We start from the raw sequence: 13,170 nt of genomic DNA, 5'->3' as shown, positions 1-13,170 counted from the left end.
AAATGCTTCAGTGAACATTTGAAAGATGTTTATTAATTTTTTTTCAGCATAAAAAATATTTCTTGGAAGCAGAGTTAGTCCAAATGTATTATTGTTAGATTGATGAAACCAAAACCTACAATACGCCATGAAATCCAAAAATCAAGATTTATTGCTGCATATAGTCACTGCAGCATATAGGAAAAATGTAAAAATAACAATGTTAGTCCACATTTTGGATAAGAGAAACTTCCAGTCAACATCACTTGTAAGGAAGTGGTAAAAAGCAAATAGTTTTGGGAGATGCTCTTAGATTAGATTGAATGAAACATGTGAAAACCAAATCCAAAAAGAAAACAACACAATTTTCTTGCACAGTGCAAGTCTAGTGGGAGGACCTGACAAAATCTGTGCATGGGCGGGCTTGACTGTTTTGGTATTTTCCTGTGCAAGCGAATGAAAAAAAAAGATGTTTTGCGCCGTTGTGGGTGTGCACACAGCTAACTTGGTTTGCCGCCAATCCAAGTGGCTCGTCGTATTCCATTTGACTCATTCACACAACACTTGATAAATAAATATATGAATAAATAAATAAATGGGATTGCATGTCTAGCTCTTTAACTCTCTCAGTGCCATGGATGAGAATTTTCGTCGTGTAAAATACTTAGGTTGTATGCCAGTGACAAGACTACAACTACAACTACATTTTTTTAAAATGAATTGATAGATGACCCTCGTGGCCCGCTTTGACTATTTAGCCAATCAAGCACTGTAGTAATGCAGTTCCATATAGGTGCAAATTGTTGTTTTGCCATCGAAAACACATTTTCACAAACACATTTTGTTTTCGTTGATGTTTTCAACAAAGGTAAAGACTGTTGAGATCTTTCAGATGCCACTAATCCAAAAAATATTGGTGTCAAAGTCACTGTTGTGCAGAAAAATGATCTTTTCACAAAAGGCTCATTTTCTCCTTTAGTCCAAAATAGCTTCGTGTCACTCAAATGACCTATTTTCAAACAGTGATTACTCAAGAACAAAATGAAGAAGAATATTATTTTCTTTTTCTTGGTAAAGAACGGAATCCAATCTTTCATATGGCCTATGTGTACATCGACGTTGCGCACAATATTTTCTCGACCTTGAAAAATCTGTCAACAAGCTCAAAATTGGTTGCCTTTGTGGATAACGCTTGGCACTGAAAGAGTTAAAGAGTCATAAAAATACGCCTTTGGGATTGAATAAATTGAATGTGGAGCGCAAAAGGAGTGCTGATAGTTTTTGATATATTGGTGTGTCGATGTAAAATCGGCCTTAGTGGCCTTAAAAACTGATCAGTTTAGTATGACTGATTTATTTATTTTTTCATATTTTTGTCTGTCCACTAAGGTTTTATTATTTCCGCTTCTCCTATTTTGGCCTTTCAAACACAGGTTTGTGGTTGTTTTAGATCAATGCGGACAAATAAGCTTGCGCAGAGCTAGCTGATTATCATATAATTACATAATTGTCAGTGCAGTGAGCTGAGGGTGCCTTGCTGTCTGTTCATGTTGACTCACTGGAAGCTTGGAGGTTTTGACAGAAATTGGCTTCATCAAAGGCAGATATGTGGTTGCACAACAGGCCACAGAGGACAAGCCTTCCTTTTAATGGCAGAAAAAAATGACAGGACCAAGTCTCTATTATATGTGGAGTACTTCTTCCGTCGCTATCATCAAAATGAAGACATCTTGACAGCTCACTTGCTGTGACTTGTTGCAAACAGGATAGCTGAGGACGCTTCAACTTTGAAAACTCTAATATACATATATACATAGAGTACATTGATATATACATGAATCCCTCGCTACTTTGCTCCTCCCCCTGTCACTCCTGCAAAACATGTGATTTGCTCCTGGTGCAAAAATTGACCAATGAGGGCAGGAGTTGCGATCCACTCCCGCTCATAAGTTGAAATCCACACCTCATTGCTACCCACGTCTTGTAGGAATGCCCATTGAGCTAACTGACAGATTGCCTGTCAGTTTTTATATATATGTGTATGTATATATAAAAGATGCTTTCATCTCCTTGCACATTGGACAGCTCAGCTGAGGAAATCCTGCATTCTTAATTTAAGCGTACTGTATGCACAAGCTTTCATTAGGTACACCAGTAGCAATTAAAGTGAAATGTGTCACCCCTGTTTGCAATTGAATTCCGCCTTCTGTCTTCCAGAACTGGTTGGACCCCTCCAAGGAGATCAAGAAACAGATGCGCAGTGAGTATCTTATCCAGGAAGTCAGGAGGAGATATATATATATATATATATATATATATGAACAGGAATATCAAAAAAAGAGTTAACACATGGATGGCATTAAATGAAACAATGAAATAATATTTCCGTAAGCGTCACACATTTTTACTGTAGGTTTTTTTTTTTTTTTCTCCCCACCTTGGGAAAGGACTTTACTCTATACAGTATAGCCCGTATATACTCCCTTGTCTGGTTGGAGCTGAATAATAGTTTTTGAATTGGATCTAATTGTATTATGCAGGATGAAGTGTCAGGGGGGTGTACGTCTTTATTTCGGCAATCCAAAGGACAGTTGCGACAGTAATGATTTTTCAGCTCTCATTCTCTTTGCAGACAGTCCATGGCACTTTACCTTCGCCGTCAAATTCTACCCTCCTGACCCCTCCCAGCTCACCGAGGATATTACCAGGTACGTTAATTCAAGGCCAATTTTTGTAACAGTGCTGTTCATGTTTTGCCGTTTCTACTGTTTCCTTAGTACGGATGTTTTGGGTTCTCTAGATTAACCGCTACAATTTTCATGCTATATTTCCCTCCACGTCAAAGCAAAGCAAATCCCTGCTTCCTTTTTAGGGATTAAAAGCGGAACGCTGCTAACAGTCGAGGATTTACTGTGCCGAATACGCGTCGGCGCTTGCCTTTCCTCCGCCTTGTTTGACTGCCAAAGCCGTCCTCTCCGCCCCTTTTTTCTCATCTGACAGATACTACCTGTGTCTGCAGCTGAGGGATGACATGCTGTCAGGTCGGCTTCCGTGCTCGTTTGTCACCCACGCCCTCCTGGGTTCCTATACGGTCCAGGCTGAGCTGGGCGACTATGATCATGACGAACACGCGGCGGACTATGTCAGCGATTTCCGTTTCGCTCCTAATCAGACTCGCGAGCTGGAGGACAGAGTGATGGAACTCCATCGGAACTACAAGTACAAGCCCACACGCTCTTGTTGAGATCTCTCTTCACTTTCCTGTTTGCTAGAAATGAATTTGTCTTCACATTGTCATGCCTTTTCTTTTTTTCTTTTAGATATGTCAATACTAGGGCTGCAGCTATTGAGTGTTTCGGTATTCCTCTGAGAATCCAATCGACTAATCGGACATTTGGATTAAAAAAAAAGTGAAAAACAATTATAAAACATAGAAGCTTTCCAGTAAATTATGAATGGACAACTTTTATACTTTGTTGTTAATCAACATTTTAAAACAGCACACAATTTTCCAAGTATTTTTACCAGCTGGGACCACGCATTTGCTTAGGTCATTTACTGCAATTAAAAATGGATCTTTGACGTCTAATCCCCAAAAGAAGACAATGATTTAAATGTACTTCTGTGATTTAGCAGATTACGTAAATTAATTTACTCTAAGAATTGCAATTTTATTTTTCGATATATATATGCTAGCGATGTGTAATGACAGTGAGTTGGGCAGTCCACTTGAAAACAACATTAAAAGATAAACTGAGCATTTACAAAAAGTAGGTTTTTGCCCATCATTGTATTCATCAAAGTTGAGCATCAGTCTGTCACTGATGGATGCGCATTTTGCATATTTGTAAAATAAAACAGAAGCGCGAGCCAAATAAAATGACCAACTGACTGGCTGGGAGTTTCATTTTGGTTTGGCTTGAAAATAATTGGCTGAGTAACGATGAATGATGACTGACGGACCAACAAAAGTTTATAAAACTGAAGTTAAGTAATTATCCCATTTACTGACATCCCAGTAAAAGTATCAAATTGACGTCTATAGTGTCAATGGTACTGAATTAGTTCAAATGTGATCAGTAGCAATGGAAACTGTCAGGTTGCCAGTATCAAAGTATACAGAGTAAATTAGTGTACGGATTAAACCTGCCTTTGAAAAGTAATTTGATCCCTCTCGCCAGCCTATATGGAGCATTTGAGTGCTGATAGCGGCTAATTTATGCTTGGACACTCAGCACTCAACGTACTCATTAGTTCCTTTCAGCCCTAGTCAAGGTCACTGTTTGCTAGTAAAAGACCACCACAATGCTTGGGGATTTGTTTAGAATACTAAATTAGCAAGCAGTTCTGCTCTCAATGTGCAAAATAATTGCCTCATAAATTAAGACTGTGAACACGCCTATTGATGTTGGTTACAGATTTTTCTACCCTACAGGGGTATGACTCCAGCGGAGGCTGAAATGAACTTTTTGGAGAATGCGAAGAAATTGTCCATGTATGGAGTGGACCTTCATAACGCTAAGGTTGGCTTCATGAATTTATAATAAGACAAATGTTTTCTGACACCCTTAAGTAATTTCAGTATTTTTGCTGACGCACTTTCCTCTGCAGGATTCCGAAGGGATCGACATTATGTTGGGTGTCTGCGCCAACGGCTTGCTGGTATACCGAGACAGGCTGAGGATCAACAGATTTGCTTGGCCAAAGATCCTTAAGATCTCCTATAAGAGGAGCAACTTTTATATCAAAATAAGACCTGGAGAGGTATGTGTCCTTGGGAAGAATATACCATGCTTGTATCATAATAAAAGGAAAATTCTTATCACAAACATGGGCATGCTACTGTGAAATTCTAGTACCAAGCGCATTGTTATTTTTTAGAAAACAATTTATATTAAAAAAAAACAACAACCTCGATTTCACAGTTCAACTTTAATGAAAATTCATTTTCAAAATGATAAAGTAGTTGAATTAATTTGATTTCTCACCCGGGCACAATAGTGACCCTTCCAGCATTCAACATATTCATCTCATTCCATATAATTCCAAATCATTGCACATGCTTCAATATTTCTTGGACTTAGATTTTCAACCTGCAAGTAATTTCTCCAGAAACTGCATGTTGAATTTCTAATAAAGTGTTCCCTCGTTTTTCATGATCTCCTAATAGCAGTCAAATATGCATGTGTCTCTTATTGGACACACACTTCATTTTCTTTTACATGATGCAACACACAGTGCATAAGAGCATGTTGAATGGCCGCTAACTCTCCCCGCAGCCCTAAGCACGAACCCCCCACCCATTCTCCACAATGCAACTTTTTTTTAAAGGGCCAGCCTCAGTCTGTATTATCATTCACATGTATCTTCTCACTCCCCCATACATCTCCGCACAGCTCTCTGACTCACAGTCACAAGTACACCACCTGTAAAAGTCGTGAAGAGTTGTTATCAAAATGCCCTAATATTAGCCATGACTCCGCCGATGTAGAATGACGAGCATCGGTTTAGTTTTATGCAAAAGTGTCTTCATTTGGAGCTGAAAAAGACCGAGTATTAACAGGCTGTTAGACGGCTTCAGACTCAACGTTAGGATTGAGCGTGGGAGTTCTTTTTGCCGTAAGCGCAGCTGTTAAGTGACGATCTTTCGAAGAAAAAAAAGGCAGAGCACTGAAGCAGTAAAAAGTGAAACGCGAAGTGGCAAAGGAGCGCTGTACTGTAATAATGAATTTGTTCCTTTGCTTGCTTTGCATTCCCGGCCCCGGCGTATCCTCCATCCTGAAAATCCCGATGTTCAATTGCATGCAGCAGGCCCCGTCAAGTGACAGCCACACAGTGAGCCTGTGATTGGGCCAAATAAAGAGTCTCTTCAGGAGAACCGTTGCAGCTGCAGTCATGAATACCGCACTCCCAATTGCGAAACGTGATGATTTATTTTTGTGAATGTTGCATTACGCTGACAGCACGTTAATGAACGCCAAAGCAAGGATTGCGACTGAATCCAGTGTCAAAGACGTGAATGGAACGAGAGCCCTAACAAAATGTTGTCGCTCAAAATAAATAAATAAAATAGGAAGCTCAAGCGCCACTCAAATTGCACTTTTTGTGTCCTTCTCTAGTACGAGCAGTTTGAAAGCACGATTGGTTTTAAGCTACCTAACCACCGAGCTGCCAAAAGGCTGTGGAAAGTCTGCATTGAGCATCACACCTTCTTCCGGTAAGAACTATACTCAAACCAAGCAGACTATGCAGCAACACACAAAACTTTACTACAGTGTAAGCAGTTTTTTTTTTTGAATGGTACTGTCAATATTTTCATTGGCTGTTGTATTTTATATGAAGTTAAATTGTATTCATTCAACTGGACTGCTCACTGCAAGTGGGTCATTTAAGTTCAGAAGGTTATTTAAGAATTATTATTATTATTGTTTTTTTTGTGGTGTTACCCTCACAATAAATGTACATCAAAATTGTCCCCCCCCCAATAGGGACATGGCATGTTAAAACAATGGAGACCACAACCGAAAAAATGCAACCGAAAACAAACAAAAAAAGTACTTCTACTTCCTTTACTACTATTGTTACTACTGTAATATGACTGACTTGTGAATATCCTGCCCTCTAGTGGCACCACGTCTCTTTAGTGTTTTCAACTTGCATGAGTTTTCTTTTTTGTTTTGTTTTTTTTAGGTTCATGTCATTTTTGTGATTTGCGTCATTTTTGCAACGTTTTTCTTTCTTTTCTTTCTCTCTATGTGGTTGCGTATTTTTGTTTGTTTTCCCAGATTTTTTTTTTATGTTTGCACTTTTCAAAAAAAAAAAATGCTATTATTTTGTTGTTGTTTTATTTGCCTCATTCCCATGTTTGTAGCATTCTGCTGTTTGTGCCAGTTGGCAACCATACATATGCCACCAAGTAAATAAAATATGCATAGTATTTTGCTCACTTCTTGGAACTTCATATCAAAGGGGTGTTACTTCAAAGGGAAAACATTGAAAGAACACACTAGGGAGTTGAAATTTCACCCAGATGATGACGACATGTCAAAGTTCATAGTGGCACAACCAAAGTTATCACACAATCAGATGTTTGCCATCCCTGGCTAAAATATATAAATATATAAATATATATATATATATATATATATATATATATATATATATATATATATATATATATATATATATATATATATATATATATATATATATATATATATATATATATAAAGTATAATGTGGAAGAATTTGTTCAAAAATTGGGCGCAATGCTGAACAAGGGACGTCAATGATTTGTTTTTTCAAATAGCTCTTTACTATGATCCCAAAGGAGGACAACTTAAGATATGTATGTTATATAGTTGATATTTTTTGTGTTTATTTTTGTGATGTTGGCACAATACTGTTCGATTTTTTTTCACAACCCAAAATCCTTTGCGCTGGTTAGATGCTACTTGGGCTAAAAAAATAAAAAAAAAAACCACACACACAGGGCATACATCACTCGAGGTTAAGAACCACTGCTCCAAGCCACAGACGATATTCCAAAAATCTGCTGTTAGAAAATTTTAAAATGGTTTTGACGAGGAAAGAAAGTTTTTGAAATCCTCCCTAGGATTCTTTGTTCAGTCGCTTTTTTGAAAGCACTACTGGAAAACTATGTGAACAAAGTTTCTGCTTTGACAGGTTGGTTTCTCCAGAGCCGCCTCCCAAGGGCTTCTTGGTGATGGGTTCAAAGTTTCGATACAGCGGAAGAACGCAGGCTCAAACCCGACAGGCCAGCGCTCTCATAGATCGACCCGCTCCTCATTTTCAGCGCTCCACCAGCAAGAGGCACTTGCTCTCCAGAAGTTTGGACGGAGGTAAGAGGATCACCCCGTGGTCCGCCCGCAGGTTTTGCCAACGTTTTGAGGTCATCGACTTTGCAGAGTTCTCCCGGCCGGCGTCGGCCATGTGCGAGAATCACGACGCCCTCTTCCGTCACAGCGTGAGCGAACAGCGCCGTCTTCGCAGCCCTTCCGTGGAAGAGCAGGAAACAGAGCTGGAGCCCAGTTTGGAGCAAGACGAGGACGATCTGGACCAGGACAATGATCAGGATGGAAATGTCACTCCGAGCAAGAAGAAAGAAATTGTGGTGGGCCGCGATTCCTTTTGTGAATTTTCCTCACTTAACATTAACTCGTTCAATCCCCAAAACATATTTGTACGTATATTTTTAAATTTTATTATTATTATTTATTTATTTTTCTTTTTTAAGAGGAAAAACATTCAATTCCAGGTACCCTAATTTCTCAAATATAAGACATAAGGCCACAAGTATTGGTGCATTCCATCATTATTTATTTATGTTTTATTCTACACCATTTGAGGAAAATTTATTCGCCATCCACATAAGCTGACTTTTGTCACACAAATGTGCTGTATTTTGTACATAATTTGACCCTAAATGTATGGGTGTGTCTTATACACAGGTGTGTCCTATATTTGTTGAATTATGGTACTTACATATGTATTTTTTTCAAGTGTTTGTCTAAAGGAGGGTCTCAACATGGCTGGTGAATTAAGAATTAAGTAATGCTTGAATTAGGTCCTAAAGTAATTGATTACTTTAGGTAATAAAATAACTAAATCATTAAAAAAAATGTAAAATATGTCTTTGGGAATGAATGAGTTAACCATTTAAGTCAACAACGCACAACATTTTGCTGCCTTTGCTAATGCTATCGTTTTCTTTGATTTCTTTCTTTCAATTGTTCTGCTTTACCCTGTTGTCATTATAGTGAACAAGGCAAAGTTTGCGTTCCTATAATGACTTTTTCTTAATTTCTACTTGCTGACCTAAAGGAGGAGGCTGGGTCACCAGGTGTGGGGAAATATGAGGTACATTTTATCTACCTACCTGTGATTTCTCAAAGGCCTTTTACAAAATTTTAATTGATTACCGATAGCGGTTATCGATAACGGACCGATACCTTATTTTGAGGTATCGTACTTGTGATGGCTGCTGATACTAGTCACTCCCTTGGAGCAGCTTTATGATCACATAGTGAAAATTAGTTAGAAGAACATTAAATTGCCATTAGTTTCATGACTTGGATCCAATGACAACTCTGAAATAAATGTGGTATCAAACATGACGGATTCAGGATATCAATCGCAAAAATATGAGCGTCTTTTATTGGGGAGGAAACCCTGGAAAAGAAGCAAATGCTTTTAAGGATATCCACCTTGGGTGGGCAGAGCAAAAATTTGAATCCCACGTCTAAATCCGCTGGCTGATACATTGCTCTCAGTTGAGCAATTTAGTCATCAATTTTGCACATATTTAGTTAATTGTACATGAAAACATATGACAAGTATCTTAATGTAGCTTTCTTTTGTGTGTCTCCTGTTTGTCCCGCATTCCTTGTCCCTGCGCTCTTTCCTCCTTTCCGCTATCACTGTTCCACTCGTCCACATCAGCAGTGCGAGTTGGAGCAGGAGGCCACCCCCCAGCACAAACAGGATGTACAGGTTCATTTCTTCAACGTTTCCCTTTTGCTCTTCTCCACTTCTGGGTCTTGTGTTCATCAGCCACATTTTGCGTTTGCGTGCATCAACCAAACTTACAGTGAATGGAAATGCTAGAACAGTGGTTCTCATCTTCATTCATTTGGCCCCAAGTTCTTGGCTAAAGGAGGTTCTAAACATTTATGGTATTAAATGAAGTGCTGTAATTAAGTACAAGGATAAGAGGAGCACCAAGGTATTTTCAGCATTAAACTGACAAACTCTGATTGTTAGAGTACCGCACAAACCCAACAGTAGCATGCCTGCTTTGTTTACTAGTAGATAGTACCCCCGGGTGGCAAGCAAAATAGCAATTCAAACTCAAAATTAATCCTTCGATAGCGTCTTATTCTAGTTCACTTTGGTTACCGGGACATCGCCCCCCTCTGGGTTGCTATTAAAAAAAAAAAAAAAAAAAAACTGCAAACACGCCACACTGGACTATAAGTCACAGGGTTCAATGTGCGAGTAAAAGTAATAGTCTGTAATTCATGGTAAATTCAAATAAATGTCTTTTTGAGTAATTAAATAATCGGTTAAGTAATCGGTTACTCTGGTTTATTAAGTGCTGGTGTGGGGGTGGGGGGGGGGGGTGCTGCTGCTGTTCTCACTATGTATGTAATATCAACAGCGGCCAGAAGCAATCCAAAAAGAACAAAGATGAAGCACAAACATATGAACTGTTAAACTAAATCATTTCCAAAGCATTATTTCGGGTGCAGCCCACGTGGCCCGGTACCAGTTGATCCACGGACCGGTACCGGGGGTTGGGGACCGCTGTACTTTATCACCCAAAAGTAATCAATTACTTTCGAACTTAATTTAGCACCTGTCATTTTAGACCTTCCTTCAGCCAATGAAGTTTGGATTCTCAAAAAAAAAAAAAGTCTTGAACGAGTTAATAATTCTGAAAATCAAATCGCTGGTTCACGCCCGTTCATCAACTCATATGACGAGCCGGTGATAAGCCACGTTGACAGCCCGATCTTCTTTCACGTCCAGTTCCTGGATAAGTCGCAGGATGTCTTGCTGAAGCACCAGGCCAGTATCAACGAGCTCAAGCGAGCCCTGAGGGAGCCCAACAGCAAGCTGACGAGCCGCGAGAAGCGTCTCTCGGCATCATCGCCGCCCAGCACGCCGGAGAAAAAGGCTGTGAGTTGGAGCCTTAGCCCACGGGGGTGTGAGTGCGTGTGTGTGTTGGGGGGAATCATATTTTTAACATCAAGTCGATAACCGCGCTATATCTCGCAAACGCAGCGGACTTTGGTCCGTTTCAAACCGCATTTGTATTCCAGTCACCGTCAGGCAGCCTATATTTTGCTCTCATGAGAAATCGTCTTTCAACGTTGTTTTTTCACGTCATCGTTAAATAATTCAAGCTCGTTCTCGACGATTTGCCCTAACAAGCGTCATTTGCGTCGCACCAAGTATGAAGAATTAAAAGGCTCAAATTTTCGCTCAGTTAATTACGTCTGTAATGCGTTGGAAACACGCGAAAATGCACTTTCATTTGACTGTGACTTTATGATAAAGTATCATAATAAATAACTCCATTTGTGCTGAGCTAAATTGATCTTGACAATCAAGTCGAAATCCTTCAATGTGAATGACAAGTGTCCTTGAGTGAGACGCCGTACTCTTAAATGTTCATGATGTCTCTGTCATCGGGAAATGATTTATGGTGATGCAAAAGCAACAGGTCAAGTTTGACTGTGTTGCAAGCAGCAGTGCTTTCCTACTTCTTTTTTTCAAAAATGTACCCCTAGAAAAATATATTTTTATTTTCCAGCAAAGTATTTCTAAACAGTCCAAAGCATTTTGGGTTTAAAAAAAAAACAAAGAAACAAAAACTTAGAACAGTGTTTTGCCATCTGTGCCTGGTTTGTAACTCTATTTGTGGTGGTATCTCTTCGTGTGTTTAATTCAGCTCCAACTCCAAAAGACCGGCAAAAAATTCTGTCAACAATGACAACGCACAGCTTATCAAAATAAAAATTGTATTTTAAAAAGGAGTCACTAAATTACAATTTAGCAAAAAAACAAACAAAAAAGCAACCAAAAAAACAAACAAAAACAAAACCTTGCTTCACCTTCCAATTAATTTGCTCTTAATTTGATTGGAAAACTGTACCGGTAATGTCGGAGCATTAAAAAAAAACATTAGATTTGCTCATATCTACAGAAATCCAGTTGCAATGGTAAACAGTATAGCCATATTTTGAGACAGGAATATTTAGACAGTAAAACACAACACACAGTGCATCAGAGTGTAGTCACTGGCCGCTAACTCTCCCTGCTGCCTTCCCAACATTTGTTGTTGATTGATAATCAATTAATTGTCGATTACTTCATTACTCTCTAGTTGTATATATTGTGTTTTTGCATGGTAATTGTTCATTTCCACAATTACTACTTACAGAATAGAATTATTTTTAGATGTTTTTTTTTTTTTTAGATGTTGGATGTACATAAAATTTACCCAAAAATATATTACCAGTATGTGTGTTATTTTTACTGATCTCCTCACAGTTTGCAAACTGCTTTTGTCATGTACGAAAAAAACTTAGCTGGCCGGCATGAAAATATGATTTTTTTTCCCAACATTAAGGGCACCCGCATAAGAAAAATGGCACAAACATCGCAAAATTGCATATCATGACCCATATAGGAATACAATAACATTTTTTTCCTAGATACCTGCACATTTTTATTTTATTCTTACATGTTTATTGACTATTTAGATAGATTTTTTTAATACTATTGATCCATGTAAAATAGGCATATTATCTCCCAATGGTAGATTTCCAGTCTATCAAATCAATACTCTCCCATTTAAAAGCTCAAGTTAATAAATCAGCAATAGCATTATTGCTACCCTATACTGCAAGACCTCACAAAAACAAGAGATAAAGCTGCGTGAAAATGACCATTGATCAAATTTGAAAAACTATCGTGTCCATTTTTTTTCATCGAAGAATAAGTTGATATAGTAATTACCATGACAGGGCTATCAGCGCTTTTATCCTCCATCCAAAGTCTTTGCTGATTGCGCTCCAGAAAATTGCAGCTCGCAGGCAGACAATTGATTATACTTGTGGAACATCAAAGAGTTTTCGGAGCAGAAAATGTAATCTATATTGCGTCTTGTTATTCTGCTTGAGAGACAGGTAATGTTCCCTTTGACCGAGTCCAACAGATAAAAGTCTTGAGGCCAAAATGAATGGAATTGGCGCGCCCGAGGTTGTCGCATTAAGTAGTTGGCTATTTGCATTGCAAATCGTTTTGCTTTATTGTTTTGCAAGCTGTCACCGAAAGGAGCTCACATCAAAGTTGTTTTCAATTTCAGGATAATAATTACGCACTTTATCTTCTCATTATGTTTTTCTTTCACGAGCCCGGTTCCTTGTACATTTTTACTCAGTCAGAGCACTAACGGCTGTTCTTTCTTCCCTTCAACCTTCCTCTTGCCGGCCAGTCGGGGGGCCGAGCGGTGGGGAAAGACCCCGTTAACAGTCAGTCTGTTGAGGGTTTCATCCAGAAGAATCTCACGACTTCACCTGAGGTTGACTGTTTCTCCATTTTTCTTCATGTGATCATGTGACACCCCCCATTGTCCCATTTGTAGTTTGGTGAACTCACCCC

At 38.8% G+C, this 13,170-nt stretch overlaps 1 protein-coding gene across 5 annotated transcripts in view; it reads left to right on the top strand.

Moving 5' to 3' along the window:
- LOC148418747 (band 4.1-like protein 1) overlaps nucleotides 1–13,170 on the top strand; it is a 50,870-nt gene that overhangs the window by 24,863 nt on the left and 12,837 nt on the right. For 2 of the 5 annotated variants that reach the window (XM_088422820.1, XM_088422818.1), the window contains exons 6-17: nucleotides 2,197–2,239; nucleotides 2,612–2,687; nucleotides 2,980–3,198; nucleotides 4,415–4,502; nucleotides 4,591–4,743; nucleotides 6,099–6,196; nucleotides 7,666–7,841; nucleotides 7,908–8,113; nucleotides 8,824–8,859; nucleotides 9,442–9,492; nucleotides 10,531–10,680; nucleotides 13,004–13,090. In XM_088422820.1, the coding sequence (XP_088278946.1) occupies nucleotides 2,197–2,239; nucleotides 2,612–2,687; nucleotides 2,980–3,198; nucleotides 4,415–4,502; nucleotides 4,591–4,743; nucleotides 6,099–6,196; nucleotides 7,666–7,841; nucleotides 7,908–8,113; nucleotides 8,824–8,859; nucleotides 9,442–9,492; nucleotides 10,531–10,680; nucleotides 13,004–13,090 (1,383 nt within the window). The remainder of the gene's footprint in view (nucleotides 1–2,196; nucleotides 2,240–2,611; nucleotides 2,688–2,979; nucleotides 3,199–4,414; nucleotides 4,503–4,590; nucleotides 4,744–6,098; nucleotides 6,197–7,665; nucleotides 7,842–7,907; nucleotides 8,114–8,823; nucleotides 8,860–9,441; nucleotides 9,493–10,530; nucleotides 10,681–13,003; nucleotides 13,091–13,170) is intronic. The other 3 variants (XM_088422819.1, XM_088422822.1, XM_088422821.1) reach the window with 3 other exon arrangements.

The sequence above is a fragment of the Hippichthys cyanospilos genome, chromosome 9, assembly GCF_059441005.1.
Source record: "Hippichthys cyanospilos isolate Australia breed blue-spotted pipefish chromosome 9, RoL_Hcya_1.0, whole genome shotgun sequence".
NCBI lineage: Eukaryota > Metazoa > Chordata > Actinopteri > Syngnathiformes > Syngnathidae > Hippichthys > Hippichthys cyanospilos.
Note: the sequence above shows the minus strand (reverse complement) of the source record. Positions and strands in the feature narration are given on the sequence as shown.